This window comes from Cyphomyrmex costatus, unplaced genomic scaffold (genome assembly GCF_001594065.2).
Source record: "Cyphomyrmex costatus isolate MS0001 unplaced genomic scaffold, Ccosl1.0 scaffold727, whole genome shotgun sequence".
In the NCBI taxonomy this organism is placed as follows: Eukaryota; Metazoa; Arthropoda; class Insecta; order Hymenoptera; family Formicidae; genus Cyphomyrmex; species Cyphomyrmex costatus.
In genome coordinates this window covers 12,636-33,877 of record NW_017280297.1, presented here as the reverse complement: position 1 = coordinate 33,877, position 21,242 = coordinate 12,636, and the positions used below count along the sequence as shown (strand labels likewise).

The 21,242-nt window shown below is 34.4% G+C and overlaps 1 protein-coding gene across 1 annotated transcript in view; it reads left to right on the top strand.

The window, feature by feature from the left end:
- Positions 1–20,994, top strand: part of LOC108780741 (glucose-6-phosphate 1-epimerase) — a 33,921-nt gene extending 12,927 nt beyond the window's left edge. The window contains exons 3-6 of the mRNA XM_018548540.1: positions 15,188–15,246; positions 17,768–18,105; positions 18,509–18,817; positions 20,918–20,994. Of these exons, the coding sequence (XP_018404042.1) occupies positions 15,188–15,246; positions 17,768–18,105; positions 18,509–18,817; positions 20,918–20,926 (715 nt within the window). The 3' untranslated portion in view covers positions 20,927–20,994. The remainder of the gene's footprint in view (positions 1–15,187; positions 15,247–17,767; positions 18,106–18,508; positions 18,818–20,917) is intronic.
- Positions 20,995–21,242: the final 248 nt, after the last annotated feature.

The following is a 21,242-nucleotide window of genomic DNA, read 5'->3' as shown; positions in this document are numbered from 1 at the left end:
TGAACTTTTATTTGCATAAAATTTATAAACATACAATTAGCTATGACGATTCGTAATGATTTCATCTTTTATCAGCATAAATCGCGCAATACGTTTTATTCGTGATAATTAACGAGAGCTCGCCGTTATTACTGCGTTGAGACAATTATATTTTGAAAAATCGAAATGTTCAGTTTTCTTCATGGTATATGTAAAAACCGCCCAATTAACAGTCATTGAGCGAAACTGAAATGTCTGGTCCGGTGGTCGTGTGATGAAATTTAAAATCCCGCCTGCAACGGCAACGGTGACGGGCTGCATCACCGCCGAAGAATTCGCTCAACCACAACCCACTCGTTCATTTATGCACCGACGTGTGATGATCGTAAGGAACCGCCAAATCAGCTTGTTATCGTGACTCGACAATAAACGCGGTAATAATTCGTGACTGCCGTGGTTAAGTTTGGATAACATTGCTACCGTCGCATCGCGTCGCGTGGAATAAAAAATAACATTGTATTTCTGATGTAAATTTGTTAGAAAATTATCTTTTTTGGAAGACTCTCTGGTCTTCATTATGTACCTTGTTTGATGGAACTCAGACTTGTTAGAATCTACATATTCGAGTGTTATGAAACAAATCAGTTTAATTGATCGGCAGATCCAGCAAATTAAAGGTAAAGATTCGCTCTTTCGGATGATATAAATCGCATTTGTGTACAATTTTTAGTCCATCCCGTGGAACTCCGCAAATTTTGTAAAAAATTTTGAGATCTGATATATCTTCACTTATGTTTGTGTAACTTCATAAAATCCCCGCGAAACCGGTTCTTCAAGTAGTGATCTGAAAAGTAGAGGTTTCAAGCTGTAAAATGCTTTTTTAAACATCTCGATACGACGATTTTTTACGAAATTATTCTGTTTTGAAATTTGTCTATTTTTGCAGAATGAAACAAGTTTTGCGTTAATTTTGTTGGCCAGTGTACATTGAAAAAGTACTACTTAAATGTATAAAATTTATAAAATATTTAATTTAAAATTATATTAACACAACTTTAGGAGTTCCTTAAATTAAAAGATATTTTTGAAATATTAAAATTGTGATTAAGCATTTTAAAAATATTAAAAATGTATGTAACATTTTGTTATAAATATTTTTAAAAAAGAAGACTTCTAGAAAGAAGAAGCCATATAACCCCTTCTTTATGGATCCGCCAATAAATCAAATATGAGTTATTTACATACAAAAAATTCAGATTTAATTTTGATTGATTATAATAGATGATATAATTTAATTAATATATACTGACACTTGACTGTATATAGAAAATGAAATTTATGCGTCTAACGGATATATATATATATATATATATATATAAATAGATTTTGGTTGATATTCCATCAAGATCTCTCCAATTCACTATATCTAACAGTCGATGTATCCATTTATGGCATAATCCACCTCGGATTTACGATCGATTACACCAAAAGATATTACGATGACAGTTAGACTGTTACGAATTTTAATTTTTATTCCTCGTAGTTCAGTATTTTTGGTTCAAAAGAATGGAAAATATCGAGAAAGGCAGATATATATTTTATATTCTCTCGCTCTCTTCCCCTCCAATTCTACATATTAATAGCAATACCTATGACAGGAGCGTGTTTAATGATGCGTTCGTGAATGGGATCGCGCATCAAAGGATTCAAGAGCCCGCGTTAAATAATGAAGCTCTCGGAAACGCTATAGTCGAGGCAATCGAAAATGCGAATTTGTTTCGTCTGATTTAGGCTTTCGGATCGTCTGTGCGATCTCGCAGGGAGCCGCAGTTGGTGATTTAACGCGCGCAAGGTACGACGGAAAATTACACGGCGGCCTTTTTGCCGGGCATATTTCCTCGTTTATCAGCGTCCGTTAGGTTCCCATGCCCGCTCCGACTAGGAGCAACTTCGCCCCGACAAGAGCAGTAACGCCCGTGGCCGTACACCGCGAACGCGTCCGACCCAGTATAAATAGGTTTGCTTCTTGCCGGCCTTAGTTAAACAAAGTTTCACGGTGGTGGTAGAGACGGGTACAGTGCGAGCGACGCGACGCGGGGGTTGGTTGCGGGTAGAAGAGTCCCTGAACCCTACGGAGCCTCGCCCTGCTGCCGCTGCTGCTGCTGCTGCTTCTGCTTCTGCTGCTGCTGCTGCTGCTGGTGCTGTCGATGGTGCTACTGCTCCTGCCGGGATCCGGGGAAAACGCAAAAACCACTGGCTTCGGCGGAGCTCGAAGCGGATAACTTCGACATGTACCGGGTGTCCTCGCTCGAGTTCGATGCATGGTTAAATATCCGCACTTACTCCCGTGTGGGGCTGACGAAAACGCGCGAGATTAACTTCCGGATTATATCCACAAGGAGACGAACTTAATTCGGAAGATAAAGGAAAGTCGAGATATCGGCATCTCTATAATATGGCGAACATGCGAAAAGACGTAATATATCCTCTGACGAGAAAAACGGATACGGTTTGGGTTTATTTACGGCAGGTCATGACTTCGTTTTCATCTATTTACTTCGAAGAACAGATTCCTTCCGGCCTTCGCCCTGTCACTCCTTGCGTTATGGGAGAACACAGTTTCATTTTCTGTGCATCATTGATAATTATCATCGTGAGACCGCGGTGTCTGGTTATCTATCGCCATGGATGTCCAGTTTAGATAATGAGAATTATAATATGCTGAGATTATATGCTCTTCTTTGGCTCCTCCTTTTTTTTCTTCATCATTCAAGCTGATAGACTCGTATCAAAAGTATATTCGTTATTATACTTTTAAAAAATTATATTATATCAACATTATTATTATTATTTTGTTATATTAGTTGAAAATAATTTTGTCAATTTAATAATACCGTTAATGAAACAAATACGTTATATGCTTTTTGTTTAATACAAAATGTTATTTATTTTATAACCTAGCCGAACTTAATCGATAAAATAGATTTTTAATTCCAATTAAAATATTACATACATCAAGAAAATATTTACGTACATTAACATAAGTAAAACATTCTATATGTACATTAAATAAGCCATTAAGTAAAACGTTACGTACATTTCTTGTTCTACTATATATCGCTTGAATGTGAGGTTACACTCAAATCGTATTTCTCATGCCATTTCTCTTGTAAGCTTCAAAATCATAATTTTAAGGTCTCATGATACTCTTATAAATTAGTCAAATACGGGAAAGTATTTTTTGTTTGGATATATGTTTGCATTTGTTTATATATAAGAAATTAATAAAAATAATAAATCGTTTATATGAAGAAAGAAAATCTACATGGTAACAGAAAATTGTACTTTACAATTTTTGGGGGATTCTCATACCGGTTTGTACTTTTCTGCATTTATTTGTGTTTTTTCTTTTATTCCGGAGAAGGAATTGTTATTCTGTATAAGGAAAACGAAATGGCATGAGAAATACGAAATAAGCGTTCCGTCGGTAACTCCAGCATCCCCTTAAATCAATAAGATTATTTCCAATTAAAATAATGCTGTTGATATAACATCATTTTTTTTCAGTGTATATTCATACCAAGATATTCTCGAATAGACTCGGACTTTTGGCCACGAACTTTCACTTCTATAATATCAGCATTCGGATACTTTGACCTTGCACTTGTGCGATTTTATTTACATTTTGACTCGCAATATTCAAACGCTCCTGTCATCCAAAGTATTTGAAAATGAAATTACACGATTGACTCTTAAATAATGTATAGTGAGTGAATTGGACAAATGATTTTTCGATTGATTGTAAATATTTTTATCAGTAAAATTCGAGATTTCTTGAAGCCATCGTGCCGCGATCGACCATTCTGCCTTCTTCTTCTTCTTTCTAAAAGAAGGTTTCAATGCGAGATTAGATTCATTACAAATTCAAAATAAAATACATGTTTAGTTTACGCGGCAACGTAGTTCCAAATAACATTGATAGAGTCTCGTTTCCAGATTTTTATATTATCCCGGATTTTTAACTCCTCTACGAACATTCAACTAAACCTATCTTTTTTCACTACATAATTCAATATTCATCGATTTTACTCCATAGTGAATCGACTCGAAATAATGTATACGCAGTGAAACGTTTCGTACTCGTGTTAGAAACGATTTATTCAAATTCTTGTTACAATTTTGTGTTAAATTTTTAATATATTCGAGTGTTAATTTGACGTAATATAATTATTATTTAAGTATTTTGTGTTATAAATTAATGTTTAAACATTTCGAAATAATACAATTTGTAAGTAAATAAACAAATAATATAAAAATAATGTGTTTTAAAAACGTAAATTTTAAGATGAATATAAATGAAATACATAAATTTAACATATCACAAACATTAATTTTATTGAAAAAATATGTATACTTTCACAGTTTGTTGACAAATTTTGCCAGTATTTTTTTACATAATATTTCTTATATTAATTTGATACAAGACAATATGTTAAAAAATAACATAAATATTATGTAAAAAAATTAATGCAAAAGAACACTGACACAATTTATCAACAAACTGAAAGCATATTTTGTGTAATTCGCCCCACACTCGGTTTTTAGTGCACTGTACAATATGACGGTGCAATCGGAATTATCCCGGTAGCAGTTCCGAAATTATCTTGGTATTGGTCACCGAAAGGGGTTCACTTTTTCACGATAATTCTCGATATCACGATTCTGAGACGAATTTCACTGACCGATTGTAAATTGCAACCGTAGCAGATGAGTAGCCGCTTCTCCAACACTTAATACACTTATAATGCGTGGCATCCGCTTCTTGCATTTTGCCGTATCTTTGCGACTGCAAGACTCCGAGAGGGATTCTCTCTCGAGGGCGTCGAATTACTCACGAGGTGAAGTGCCACAAGCGCCCGCAAAACTTATCAAAGAACTTTCAACTGTTAACGATAATATAATATTAATTCGGAATTAGTTGATTCCAAAGTTCTACGTTACATCTGGAAGGAACCGGATATCTCAAGAGAAGTTAATTGACACTTAATAATTCCACGAAATCCATCTCAGCTCTTCGATGCCAAAACCTAGAAGTCGTATTAAGGGTAAGAGGGGCAAATAGTGCTGGATTTTTTCACTCGCCCTTGTAATGCTAATTTCAAGATTACAAGATACGATTTTTCAATAAAAAGGCATTTTCCACCTTCAAATATACGAAAAATTTAATTAAAGGTCCCATAAGTCATGTATAAAGATTAAATTTTCATAAGAACTGAAATCTACATTTTTTTTTTGTCACCATTTGCCCCACCCTAAGAACAAATATAGTGATACTCTAAGAGGGAAAAATGGTGATAATTACATATAATACACAGTTTTTATCTCCTATTTGGTTTTCATTTTGACGTTTTGATTAGACAACAACTTAATTTCTTTACTCTGCAATTATGTAAAAGAATTTTATTTATTAATATATGATATATTAGTACATATAACATTATTCAATATACTTAGCTTGCTATAGTTTTTTTGCGTCTAAATTTTAATTTATATATATATATATGTATATATTTTAAAAATTTAGTAAAAAATTTATAAATTATTTACAATTAAAAAGTATTCTAATGTAAGTGGCATGAAAATAAACAATTTAAAAGGTCGAGCATATACCATATACTGAATCGTGTTAGTAAGATTTATCTATATTCTAAAGTAAAATTACATTACGTTTCGGCCCTAAATGTGGCCATCCTCAGTATACAAAAATCAATAATAATTAATACATGTAAAAATAATAAGAATCGAAAAGAATTATTATTAAAATACAGATAAGAATCAAAGAGAGTTATTATTAAAGTTGGTCACTCCTAATTATATAAAATTTCTTAATGTATTTCTTTTATAATGTCGAGACATGTTAAGGCTGCAAAATTCTTTATAAATATGTTGAACGTGAAGTTATGTGATTCATTGCAAGTCATTTAGTAATAAGTCATGTATTTAAATATAGTACTTGTCAAATTGGAACGAAACGTTAATAAGTCTCCTTTGCTTGTCGAAACATAATTTCCTGACCATGTCCTGACAAGAATCGGCCTTCAAAAAATAATTATACACCATCTGTGTGAAACTTAGAAGAGATTGAGAGCTATCAACGTATAGAACATCTTGAAAGAATCTTTCTTTTAAGATCCAGTATGTGGTATATGACTCGACTTTTTTAATTATTTATGTATAATTATTTAACAGATTTTCTCCGTATCTTTGTTTCCACGAACAAAACAACAAAACCTAACTTAATCTATTTCCGTACATATTTGAAGAGTATCTCCGTGGATTTTAATCATCTTATCATATTACGGAATGTCGATATCGCTATTTGAATGTGATAATTTATATTAGCATCTATAAATACCTACAATCGTGGACAGATCACTTTTTCTCTCGAGTTTCAAAAACTCAGCCTTGCTCGCAGAGCGACTAAATATAAATGGTTGTGGCCTTAGCATATAAAGAAACTTAAACGTAAGATTAAGCAACTAAAGAAATCAACATGTTAAATTTGCTACTTAATGCTCACGTTATCACCTGACAGTATCTACTGTGATTGATCGATTTGCTTTGATAAGTTTAAGTCACTATATACCCCACAGTAAACTATCGTTACTTGCTCCAGGAGCTATTTTTTCCTTCGTAACTTTACTGAGAGAAACCAAATTGATATTATTTACAAATATAGGGATTATATCAAAATATAAATAAAAACATACAATTACAGAATGGATTAAATCTCATTCAAAAATTTAGCAATCAAAAAATATAACCTGAAATACCATAAAGTTCCAGGTTTTATCTTGTTTCATGAAGGCAAAATTTTGGGCAAAATTTTCTTCTTTGTTCGACTTCATAATTTAGCTACATTTTCAAAAGATGATTAGATGCTCGTGAATTATCTGTACAATTATAAAATAGATGCGGGAAATAGGAGAAATTAAAATGCGACACTATTTGCCGCCCGTCATTATTTGCCCCTTCCCCCTCTCCTTTACGATATTTTTGATAATCCAATTTATATGGGTCGCGACATTATTCCACGTAAAATTGTTGAACTACACGAAGAACGATAAAAAAAAAACTTTACATCTACTTTATTTATTATTACAATTATTTATCGACAACGTCGATATTAATTTATGATACTAATTTCCATTTTTACCAACATAGATTAACTTTAACTTTTCATTTTTTTTACAGTTCTAAGAATCAATAAAGGAAAAAGAATAAATTAAACCGAGATTAAAGTTAATCTACATACATTGATAGAAATGGACATTAATGAATAATAAATAAAAAAACTCGTTTCCTTGAATTCAATTGTTTAACCTCATTGTTTTAGTTAAATGAACGATATGCATACCTATTAAGCGGCAACCTATAGAAATTATCAAAAATAATTGGATTCCTAAAATTGGATATGATATAAATTATAATATTATGAATTTGAAGCCGTAATCACCCTAGCGATTGCGCGATTGTGATTGACGATTGAGAATTATTTCTCAACCAATCAGAGGAAAGCAGTCACCGATTGGTTGAGAAATAATCCACAATCGTCAATCACAATCGCGCAATCGCTAGGGTGATTACGGCTTTACAGGGCATCTCGTCTATACGTGATTATAAGTAATTTCATTAAGACTGTATTTGTCACGCGGTTGTACAATATTGTGTTATAGATACATGCGACGTGGATGACGCGAGTCGATATAATTCCGACGAATTCGTTCCAGTTCTATAAGAGAGAGAAAGAGAGATACAGCTTGATTGCAAGAAGCGCTGCGCGTGTAATTGTCTTCGGCTGCAAAAGCGCACAGTCACGCCTTATTTATAATCCTGTCGATTCATGATCGACGCTCTACATATCGCTCTGTCGTACCGATAATTAGTTTTCACATGTGCAAACGTATTGTTGCCTGTTCTACAGGAGGAAGAACCGTGATTGATCTAACTACCGCGCGAATAAAATGCAGATAATTTTTACGAAACAGTTAACGACGCCGGCCGGTGGGAAGATACGAGATTAAAATTCCACCGTTGTTTACGATCAATATTTCGCTTGTTCTTCTCAAAAGTCAACCGGTATTAAATCTTGTTTTTATATTATAACTTTACGCATACGTTGCCTAAGCAACATTCGGTTTCCGTTATTTGTACCGCGAAATTAAATATCGTAGTGTGCAAATCGCGTAAACGAATCCGATCGGAGCGACAGGTCGATGTAAATCAAGATGCTCGTTACAACAAAATCCGACGGCGAATAGATTGTGCTCATATTCTCCATCATTTATGTAATATTTCTGGTTTCTTGAGAGTTTCACAGGACATTCATCAAAACCGCGGGTGAATTTTTCACCGTTCTCTACCTTCGGTTTCTTTGTCTTTTTTTTTCTTTTTTTTTTTTCTTTATACTTGTTTTAATGCGTATCGATGATTCGCTGGCTGTTTAGCATCTCTGACTTGCTAACGACTCATTAAAGCCCGAAGGGTAATTTTTCACTTGCCCGCTCATTAATATTCCTTTTATGCCGCAAACTCTCTCGAAACCCATTCACCGTGTAAGAAACCGCGCGAGGAACATTGGAATCGTTGTCAAATCCTCGTTGCGTTCTCCTTATGGTCAGAGATAATGAGCGCGCGAGATAATAATGCGGGAAGAGATCCTTTGGGATTCGGGATATCTCGATGTTGAGGAGAGACCAGCGTAATTTCGTGTGGCTGTGTACAGTCGACAAAAAGAAGTCAATTGAAAATTGCTGCGTTCGTAAAAAGCGCGTATAGCGTACGTGCCGTGAGAGTTAATTCGCTGTAACTTATCCCCTTGCCTCATTGGAGATATCGTGGAAATATACACCACGACTTGGTGCGCAAATCTAGGTGTGAATGACGCGAGCATATCCGCTATTGCGAAGACGATCGTTGTATTCATTGGACCATTGCATCGCTACGATCACTAGCGGAGATACAAGCTCATACACAAAGAATACTTAAGCCGTAATCATCCTATAGCGATTGCGCGATTGTGATTGACGATTATTTCTCAACCAATCAGAGCGAAGCGGTCACCGATTGCTCTGTTCCGATTGGTTGAGGAATAATCCTCGATCGTCAATCACAATCGCGCAATCGCTAGGGTGATTACGGCTTAATGCTATCGTTCTCTCAGTGCGCCACCGACGTGGTCATCAATATTACACCTGACTAAGATTAGTAAGATTCTTCAATCTCTGCAGTTATGCAATAGTTGAAGCATATAGGGACTGCAATCGGTCCCTCCCCTCCCCCTCCCCTCCCCCTTTCTCTCCCATTAGGAAAAAAGAATTGTTTCCATCTAAATCGACTCACCACTCCATCGCGCACCGCCAATTACCGAACACCCTGTATACTCGCGTTGCGCGACGACGATATCCCGCGAATGCCGGGCGTAACCGCGTCGAGAATTGGGTGCCTGGCGTATAGCAAGCGGCAACGGGAGATACCAGCAGCAGCTAGAAACGACCAGGAGGAGAGAGAGAGAGAGAGAGAGAGAGAGGTTGGAAACTGTGATGCCCGCAAAAAGCATGGCAGACAGCGCCGATCGTTTTTGTTCGGCGTCAGCCGCGTTCCTACCGCCGCGTCGTCGTACTTCGTGGTGGTACATCGTTCTACCCTCTCGCTCCCTCTCATCCCTTGGCTCTCCCACTCTCTCTCTCTCTCTCTCGCATTCATCCTCCCTTCTACCCTCTTCGTCCTCTCTCGGGCATAAGTTCTCTCTCTGCCTCGCCTTCTCTATATGTGTGTCTTTCTTCCTTTCGCTGTGTGACATTCGGGTTGTCGCGATCCATCTATCTGTCCGTCTCTCCCATCTCTGTTCCCATGTTCCGTTCGCCTCGGGATCGTGCAAACGGATAGGATTACCTTCTCCTCCTTCTTCGCGGTTTACGTATCCAGGAAAATGGATTACATTCGTATTGCTGCGAGAGAATACCGAACGGCGGCATTCGCGCGGTGATGAAAGCGCATAGTTCTGGAATCGAGATTTCGTCATTAACTCCCTTCATCGTTGGCTGCCAGGATTGATCGGTGCGCGAAAAGCGATAATCAGAATGGCACAATCGGATATCACTTTTCGGCTCGCACAAACGGGGGATTCATTTTCACTTGATGGTTCTAATTGTCTCGATCAGCTATCGCCAGTCAGATGGCAATTCAGCGCATATTGGAACTTTTTGCCTATACATTTTTCTATCTGGTCTTCGATTATATTAGCGAATTTCTTCAAGCAATTTGATAAGCATTTTTTTATCGGTCAAATTGAAAATTAAACACAGCTCAAGAAACGTAATCTACGTGTTATATCGATATCGTTTTGATTTCGCGAATCCTCCTCGCGCAGACTTGGGTCCCGAGTGTATCCTCAAGCTCCTTCTTAGGAACATCTCCGCGACCCCTGACAGGCTTGACTAATGGTCATCCTACATCCGCCCTCCGGCTTTGTAGTTCTTCGTCTCTTTCTCCTTTTCTCTTTCTCCATGATGTTCACGCAACGCGACATCCCCGTCTCTCTCTTTTCGCATCATCGTTGTGGATATCACCGCTTTGAGAGCGTTCTAATTCGAAAGGGATCAACGAATTTTCTAACTTGTTCAAAATGTTCTCAGAATCGTACGAATGTTTCGCAGCCGTACGTACCGAAAAAAAATTTACAAATTTCGACAACGGCTTGTTTCAACACATTTTACATCTAAATATTTGTAAATTGTTAGAATACTGATAAGAAATATCTCTTGCAGGTATCGTTACGAAATTGTATGACTGGTAGGATAATTAGGAAACCTGTGTAAAAAAGTCTAATTGTTAAGAACAAGGGGTAAACCGCTGACCAAAATCCTCTACACCAATGGTTACTAATGCCTAATTTCTGGAAATTACCGCTAAATTTTTTATGTAATGCCCACTATAATGCCTAGTAATCATAGATATTTATATAACACTAGATCGCTAACTCCTCTATGTACCGTGCATAAAAATTGATTCCAAAACTTGTGTATTACGAAGCGTGACGTCGGAATGAAACGGTCACGTGTATATACTATTGTGTAACGACCGCGGTAAAGCCACATGGGCGATATACGTACGTGTAACGTTCGTTTGTGCGTGATTTTGGAAAATTTACAATGCCATTATCAATTATCGTGTTAAAAGTTGCCGCCGTTTAAGTGGAAAAAAGAATCAAGGGGTAATATTTCATAGGTAAGTCGCAATCATTCTTGTATTTTATTGTCTCCAGATGCGTCGGCTGCTAGTAATGCGCCAACGTCACGGACACGTGACATGGGTTTAGTACATACTTTTCGGAATCATGTACTAGAGTCCAGTTAGCGATCTAGTGTTATATAAATATCTATGCTAGTAATGCCTAAGATGCCTAGTAATACCCATTAAATTCCTAGTAATGCCCAGTAATACCTGCTAATGTCTAGTAATGCCCAAATAATGCCCAATAATACCCGCTAATGCTTAGTAATGCCCAAACAATGTTTTTATTAATAAAAAAAATAGAAAATGAAGTAAGTTCAATACAAAGAACATAGTTTAGGCATTATTTAATTTAGGCCATTGTCATTTCGGTTTGCTGCAAATTATCTTATTTAATTTTTAATTACAATATTAGGAGTACAAATTAGTTCGGTTTGTTTTCCAAAAAATGATCGCTTTCAAAGATAAGTCATTTTTTCGAGATGGAATTCGAAAATCGCCTGAGAGATGGGAAGAAGTAGTAGCCAGCGGTGGACAATACTTTAATTAATCTGTTCATTAATTTTATTTTAAAATAAATGCATTTTCAACACAAAAAATGGACCGAACTAATTTGTACACCTAATATTTTACTAATGTTTTACTATATTGTGACTTGGAATTTTTATTTTTGGACATGTTACTTCTTTTTCTTTTATTATTGACAAGGATTAATTATGCTTACGTCACCAATATTGACTAAAACTTGCACAGATTGAGAATATTTTTTGACTTAATGAAGAATGTATACAATGTATTTTAGTTTATAATGGTTGTTTGTAGACTATTTAATATTGAGTAGTGTTTGAATTAATTTTATTGAAAATGACTGATTATATATTTTATTGCTAAACGAAAATTCTTATTGACTCTCGCCCTTGACATCATTTTGTTTAATTTATAATACTTTATATATTTTATGTGACATTGAAAAAAAAAATGACTCGATCGGAGTCGAAACGTTTGTTTTAGATATGTTTATATGATTGTTTAAATTAAATTATTTGTTAATTTATTTGGCTTGTTGCCCTCTTTATATTTATACTATATTATTTAATTTATATCGTGTTGCAGTTTTATATTTGTCGTATATTTTGTCACATTAATGGAAAAAATGTGTTGAATTTAACATAAATTACAGTGCCAAACGGTTCATTCAAATTTTTAGGTTAACAAGAAGATGAATATGTTAGACGGTTATATAAGTATTATTCATGTATATAAGTATTATATTAGTATTATCCATGAATAACATACCGTGAAGTCGCAATTTATAATTTATTTAATATTGACACTTTTTTACGTATTGTAAATATATTATTTGACATAAAACAATCGTCGGTTTAAAAATAAAACGAAATAATGCTCAGTAATTTAATAATTCCCACTATAATGCGCACATTAATGCCCCACTAATGCCTAAGCAATGCCTAATAATGCCCAATAATGCCCAATAATGCCTAAATAATGTCTAAATAATGCCTAGAAATGTCTCGAATCTATACACCGCAATGCTCTCAGCGGTTTACCCCTTGGTTAAGAAGAGGGTAAGATTTTTTCTCCTATAACTGTGCCAATCAACCTCATACACGGAACGAATCATCTTAGGGATTCTTTCTCGTCAGATCTATAAAGTATTTAGCTGCGCTATATAATGAAATACGTAAATGTTATATTCATCTGCGTCCTTACAAAAAATTATGGAACAAAACGACGAAGAATAAAAAGATCGTCGTTTTTTTTTCTTTTTACGGAAACAGTAACTTCGTTACTCTCTATTGACCTTTTCATATTCAATTTCTTTTTTACTTCAACTATAATAACTATGCTCTCTGCAGCCTAGTTATAAAACTGTTTTCTCTGTAGAAAAATTCCCGCAAGCCATATATATAATCGAGCATTGTTTATCGACTTGACTATATATTGTCTCGCTTTCCGAGAATTTCAGACTACAAGAGTGATAAAAGCACGGCCCTGCATGGTATTAGCGTCGATACGTCTCTAAATCGATGAGGTACAATAACTTATTTATGTTAATAATGCTACTTGTCGAGCTTCATAGTTTTGCAAGACGCAATATAGCAATCACGCTACAAGATTAATTGCGAAACCAATATTGACCTGTTTGCGCCGTCAAATTTTATGAACTACCCTCGCAGTGTTATTTATGCATCGACACAACTCGTCTCTATCCTCAGCAGAATACGCGATCGTAAAATTCTGCGCGGTCCTCATAAATTAGTTAAACGAGGAGCTCCAATAGAACTCTCGTACGAGAGTCTAAACCGCGTTTGCAAGAATGTAAAAAGCTCAAAAAGAGGAACGAAAGTGAATTATTTATTCCAAGCATCTTTCAATCTTTGCTATATTTTCAACTTTTAATTATATATATATATATATATCTCTTAAATTTTAATAATTTAAAAGTTCAATAAAAGTTGCATTAAATAAATCTTCTTTTATTAAACGCTTTATTGTTAGAATTTTGCTGTGTCTCACTCAGTACAAATCATTAATTTGCTCAATAAATATTTACATATAATTCATAATATAAACATCCACACAGGTCAAAGGATTAAACGAGCCTAATCTCAAAGTTATTAATTTATTCTAATCTTCGTACAATCTCTAAACGGTACGTTCCGACTTCATTAAATCTTGATCAGCCGTAAATTATAAACCTCATATAACAATCTCATAAAAACTTCATATAATAATCACAAATAAACCGTCCCGTAAACGCTTTATAAATTTAATATAAACATTTCATTTCCCTCTCAGAATCACAAAAGTCAGTATACGCTAACATTCTTACATCAATCATATCTAAATTAAGAGCCAATTCTTCGGTTAGTAGCGAGGATTTAGATATGACTGATATAAGAATGTTAGCGTATACTGACATTTGTAATTCTGAGAGGGAAATGAGATGTTTTTATCAAATTTATACATAAAGCGTTCACGGGATGATTTATTTATGATTATTATATGGGGTTTTTACGATTGTTATATGGGGTTTATAATTTACGGCTGATGAAGACTTAGGGAAGTCGAAACCGTACCGTTTAAGCTGGGTCCACAGTCTCACTTTAAGAGACCTTAAGCCATAAAGTCGTAAGAAATTGACCAATCATAGTTGAATGCGAGAAAAATAATCGACTGTGATTGGTCAATTTCTTACGGCTTTACGACTTAGGGCTCCTTAAAGCGAGGTTGTGGACCCAGCCTTAGAGATTGTAACGAAGATTAGAATAAATGAATAACTTCGAGATTAGCTCGTTTAATCCTTTGACCTGAGTGTTTATATTATGAATTGTTGTTTCTTACACGAGCGAAATAGTTGATTATTAACACTAATTATTTACTAAATATATTTACACCTATGTATCACCCATTATGCATATCTACAGACAGTTTCATTAATCTGACATCTGATACGTGCGCAATTTACCATAACAATGAAATAGCAGCGAACAACAGAAGGAAGAGATATTCGTCCGCATATTTTTCGATGTTATCGACAAATCGTAGATTCTTTGTTTTTTTTTTTTTTTCGCTACAGAAAGGGAATAATAATAATACTTGCGCTTTTCGCATCTGGGCGTAAAAACATAACGCGCGAACAAATAAATTCTCGCATCGTTTTTAAATAATATATTTTCTTCGATTTTCCATATAGGGATATTTGTCCTGTTAAATAATGAGAAACAATAGATAGAAAACATAATATACGTGTAATATATGTATAATAAAATTACAATTAAAATATCCAATGTGGTGGTTGTAATAAAACTTATAAACGAGTATTCTTTCTATTATAATACACGATTATCAATTTTTTTTCATTCTCCAACGGCTGGATCTTTGGTTTCAGTAAGCAAGCTGTGTTCGACGGAAAGAAAGCGATTAGGGGCGGCATACCGTTCGTCTTTCGTAAGTATAATAGATGAAGCGATACACGTCATGTTTACGGTTGTATAGGAAAGAAAAGAAAATAATTTGACGAAACAGTTTAAAGGGCGAAGATCTTACGCGAATCCGAGCTTCTGGTAAAAAGAGCCAACTCGAATACCATGAAAATTTAACTGAGTCTAATTAAAAAAGAAAAAAAAACAATTAAAAATAGTAGCGATATTTATACGATTAATCCCTTCGCAGTCTAGCGACGATGAGATCTTCGTGCTACCAGTGTGTAAGAAAAGGTTTCTTAGATTTCCGTTACGATTTCAGTATTAAAGTTGTTGACGTCGTTGAATTCGAATATAATATTAGAATTTAAAAATTCAAACTACATGAGACAAGTAAAAAATTAATAAAACAATTAAAAAAAGTAAATTACATAAATCTGACCTCTCGAGACAATAAATAATAACAATTAAAGTATATTAATTGACGGGCAAATGACGCAATTATTCGTGCATACATAAAATGTATTTAGATGCAAAAATTATTAAATTTAAAATCGGACATTTCAGCTCTATATTCGAGCCATTCATCAGTGATGTCTAAGTATAAGACATATTAATCCAGTAAACGTTTTGGTTTAGTGAGCAGCCAAATGAGCTTTCTCAAATTCAAATTTGGAAAGCATCTCTAACAATTAACTGTTTGATTAAGTGAACACTCCTTCTTTAATTATACACATCTATCTTTAGTGTTCACTTAGTCAAATAGTTAATTGTTAGAGATGCTTTCCAAATTTGAATTTCAGGAAGCTTGTTTGGCTGCTTATTAGGACCAAAACGTTACTGAGTTAATATACATATCTTGTACTTGGATATCGCTGATGATGGTTCGAATAGAGCCGAAACGTCTGATTTTTAAGCAATAATTTTTGGATCTAAATACACATTTTATGTATATATGCGTGAATAACTGCGTCTATTTTTGCTCTCATTTGCCCGTCCATTTAATATGCTTTTATTGTTATCAATGATTAAGTTTAGACTAATATATATCAATGATTAAGTTATAGACTCCTTTTAATTAATAATAACATGAAAAATAATGTGTATAATATACAATAAAAGCTATAGGAGAGTCAACGCTGGTATAATAATCAGACACAAAGCTTTGATATCATATGCGATCACATCTGATGCATATGATATCAAAGCTTTGTGTCTAATTATTATAATCGTAAATATCGCTAATGTATAATCAGGGTTGACTCCTATAAGTCTTTATTGTATTATACACATTATTTTTCATGTTATTATTAATTAAAAGGAGTCTGTAATCATTGATATATATTAGTCTAAACTTAATCATTGATATATATTAGTCTAAACTTAATCATTGATAACAATAAAATTTCATGCTTTTATTGTTTCATGCTTGTATTACTTAATTTTAAACATTTTAAAAATAAAATATTTTTTTAATAAAAAAGTATGTTGTACATTAATATAATGTTTTGTTTAAATTTAAATTAATTAATTGTTTTTAAATAAAACAAAGTTTTTGATCTATTATTTAGAAAAATAAAATTCTGGTATTTTGATTCAACGACTTCAACAATTTTAGAATATACACTTTTATAATAATTTATTTCTTTTTTTTTTTTTTTTTCAAATTTTGTTCCGCTATACTGGAGAACACGTCATTTTTAATTAAAAAATTTTGATGTCATATTTGGACTCAACCAACGACCTCGAAAACCTTAAGATAATTATTTTTTGTAAAAATTCTATTATTTTTCCAAATTTGATACCGTTATGTTAGATACGCCATTTTGAATTAAAAAATTTGTTATATTTGGATTTAGTAACCTTGAAAATTTTAGCATAATTATTATTTTTATAAAAATTCAATTATTTTTTCAAAATTTTACAACATATTGGATACGCCATTTTGAATTTTGAAATTCTATTCGGATTCAGCGATCTCAAAAATCATAGGAAACCAAGATTCAAACATATCACTAGTGGGTAAGTCGTTTTTTTTGTGATGTGCATGTGAGAGTAGTTTAAAAGTTTCTCAATCTGACACAGAAATAAGGCCACAAATATCAAACTACTAAAATTTTAGACAAGTTTAATCCTTCACAATGTTAAAATTTCAGATAGATATATGCGTTCATTAGTTTCATTATTTCATTATTAGTTGTCTAAATCAACCAATTTTTTATGGAGTTTTGCGACTGCAATTGAAGAAATGTGGGCGAGTGCATTGCCCATAATGGAAACAAAAGTTGGTTGCTTTACACGACCGAAACAAAGAAATTAATAAACGCATCTGTCTGAAATTTAAATAGTAGCTTTGTAAAAGATCAAACTTGTCTAAAATTTTAGCAGTTTCATTTGTGACGTACGTCATTTCTGTATCGAGAACTTGTCCAACTATCCTTGTGTATGCTACATTACATACTGATGGTACATCTTTTTTGTGTACATATACATATATATGCTTCACGCACACAACGAAGACGTTAATCCGATATTTATCTTCGCAGCACAATTCGGAACATGGACGTACGGACCACCCCACGGCTTTGCCAGGATCATTCGTTGGAACGTGGAGAAGACGCCGGAGCGATTGCCCAGCGGGGACATCGAGGCGATATTCTCGATAATGGATAATGAATTCACGAGATCACTGTGGAATTCACAATTCAGGCTAACGTACAGGCTAATACTACGCGAGAAGGAGCTGCATTTTAATATTGGCGTATACAACCCGAGCAGAGAAGATCCCTTCTCCTTTAATCTGCTCCTTCACACCTATTTCAAGGTACCCGATGTCAGGAGATGTCAAATCACGGGACTGCACGGGTGCACGTTCCTCGACAAGGTAGCGTAAGCCTGTGTTTTCTGTTGAATTATAGTAATTATACTTATATAGTTACATTAATTAAAATATAAATTGATCGAAATACTTTATTAAAAATTTTACTGTTAAGACTCACGGAAAAGAATCGTTTATTTTCAATTAATCTTAATTAGCTCATGGTTATTAATGACTCAGCATCACCGGCGTGTGCGTGGAGAGAGTCCATTTTAAAACTTGCGCAAAAAGGATCTATCATTACATATATATCTAAAGACTAGTCATTAAAGAGTCGGTGCTTAGAGCGGTGTAGTACGATGCTCCATTAACTCCGCGGCGCGGCGGGGCACACGTCGAAGCGATTACGTATCGCGGCCGCACGCAGTCCTTGTCTCACACACAAATTGTTTCATTCACGCGCGCACAGACTAGGGACAACCAAATCTACCAAGAAGGCCGCGACGTCGTCACGGTGTGCGAATGGACCGACCGGATCTATCAGAACACGCAGCCGGAGCATATCATCACGAATGTTGTTTCCGGTAGGAAGATGCGCGTGCAAAAGTACAACTTTCCCGACACGGTCGTTTGGAATCCTTGGCAGGAGAAGGCGCGCGACATCCCGGACTTCGGCGACGACGAATTTCCTAACATGATATGCGTCGAGAGCGGACACGTTAGCAGTCCGGTTGTGTTACTGCCAGGAACGGCCTTTGAGGCAAGCCAGATATTGCAGGTGCGTGCATCTCTATTCTAAACGCGAAATCGTGCCAGCGCAATTAACGGTAATTAAATATTGTAAATAGAAATAAAAATTGAAAAATTCAAGAGGACTCTTTTATATAACAATAATCAATAACATTAAAAAGGGCGAAGTAAGAGTCAAATTATAAATAGTCAAATTATAAAGAGTCAAATTATAAATTATAAATAGATTTAAAATATTATAGATGTCATCGTATAATATGTGTATATCGTTGTAATCAAGTTTATAAATCAAGTCTATAAGTACGTGCGTAATTGCGTACAGAACGAAACTTTGAATGACTATATCGATACCAGTATCACGATTGAATCTCGATCTTTGATCAAATATCAAACGTGCGAAAGTCGTATAGATTTTACACTTATAATATCAAATCTGATTGGACCGTGAGAGTTTTAAAACGAAATACCGATGAGAAGATGTTGTAACGGTCAAGCTGGATCTTGGACGCTTTATAATAATACAATTTTGTGTGAATTTATATACTACGTATGTAGATTCTTAAATCCGCGTCGAAACTTTTTTTGCCTTGGTAGTCTAAAGGCTTAGGACTCTCGCACGGAATGCCAGAGATCCGGGTTCGACACCCGGCCGAGTAATATTTTTCGCAATATAAATTAATTATTTACAAATATAATTATTATTTTTAATATATCATTCATAGATTTTAATACGTCATTCAACATTATTAAGATCCAAGATGCTATGAGCAGCATCAAAATTGTTTAATCAATTTAACTCGTGATAGTACTGTGGTAGTTTATTAGAGTTTGCGTATAGTAAATCTGGAAAAAATTTCAGCGCGCATTTAGAATCTACATACGTAATATATAAATTCACACGAAATTGTATTAGAAGCATCCAAGATCTAGCTTGACCGTTACGGCATGTTCTCATCGGTATTTATTTATAGTTTGTTACATCGATGTCTCATAACGTTCTTGCATTTGTAATAATTTCATTTACGGACAATTTGTCAGAACGATGATTGATTATCCGAATTATAATTAATTATATATTATAATTAATTATATTAATATAATAAGATTATAAATAATGTGTTATAACGATATAATAAGATTATAATTAATTGCGTGACAAAAGCATACCTACTGAATGTAATTCAAGTCCTACTCTTATCTGAAATCATTATCCGTACTATTATCCGTAATTATACGATTATTCGTGAAACTATCACGTTATATACTGTAGCTGCGGGCTATAGAAGGAGATAAAGAATAACTGATAATCAGAGAGGCTGATTCTTTTTTTGCATTTCATTCCAATGGACCGCTATTTGCAAACTAGATGTTTCTAGCGTTTTACAATTACAATTTTAATCGGTAAAACAGATATTGAAAACTTTGTACAAAATGAGTAGAATGTTTTTCTCTATAAAATTATATTATTTATTTATTATTAAAGTAGTTATCAAAATATATTATTAAATCACTGTCATTGTTATCAATTAAATATTATTAACTATAATTTTTGTACCGACCGTAAATTGTCTACAAACAATGAAGGAATTAAACGCCTATAACGGTCAAAGCTGGATCAAAGTGCTAATAATAAGTATGAGTGAATTCTTATATACCACATATGTAGCCCCCCCTTTTTAAATGCGCGCTGATACATCAGACATATAACGCATAAATATTATTAAATGCTTTATATAATTGTTTAGTTTTAACATTTAGATGCTTGAAAATTTATATGTTGTGAAACGTTTTATCTGATAACTACCTATATTACCTAACGCTACCTACTTATATTAATTCTACATAAAATATAAATAGCGAGTTGCAAATGTTATGATATTTATTCATCATTATGATAAAAATCTTTGCAAATTATAATTTTCCTCGTGTTTGCGTACAAATAGATGACTCAAGACTGAAATGCAAAACTGCAACGCTTAAATATACGACCAGGAATCGAAACTATTGAAAACCGAAGATTCTAGAATAGTCGAATGCTATAATCCTGTTAAATATTACAACCGGCGGAGAAAGCCACGATCGCGAAATGTATCAATGAAATATGTTTTTCATCGATTTATTCTCGTAGGTGATGTGAGTAGAGAGTGGACCGACGACGTCACACGTCAATGCCGGAGGCGGTATCAATTCACTGCTTCCAACGTCCTCAGCATCGTCCGCGGTTTGGTGCCACCCCCGCCGCCACCACCTCCACCTCCGCCGCCCCCGCCGTCGCATCCATCGCAATCGTCGCATCTGCACTCGCATTGCGTTGCCCAGACTTGCACGATATGTTCTCTGAATCTTTAGATATGAGATGAAGTTTGTAAACCCAATGCGATCACCCAAAATTTCTTCGTTTTTCGCTCGCCTGATCAATTGCTTCCTCGAAAGGACTCGATACCCTCAACACT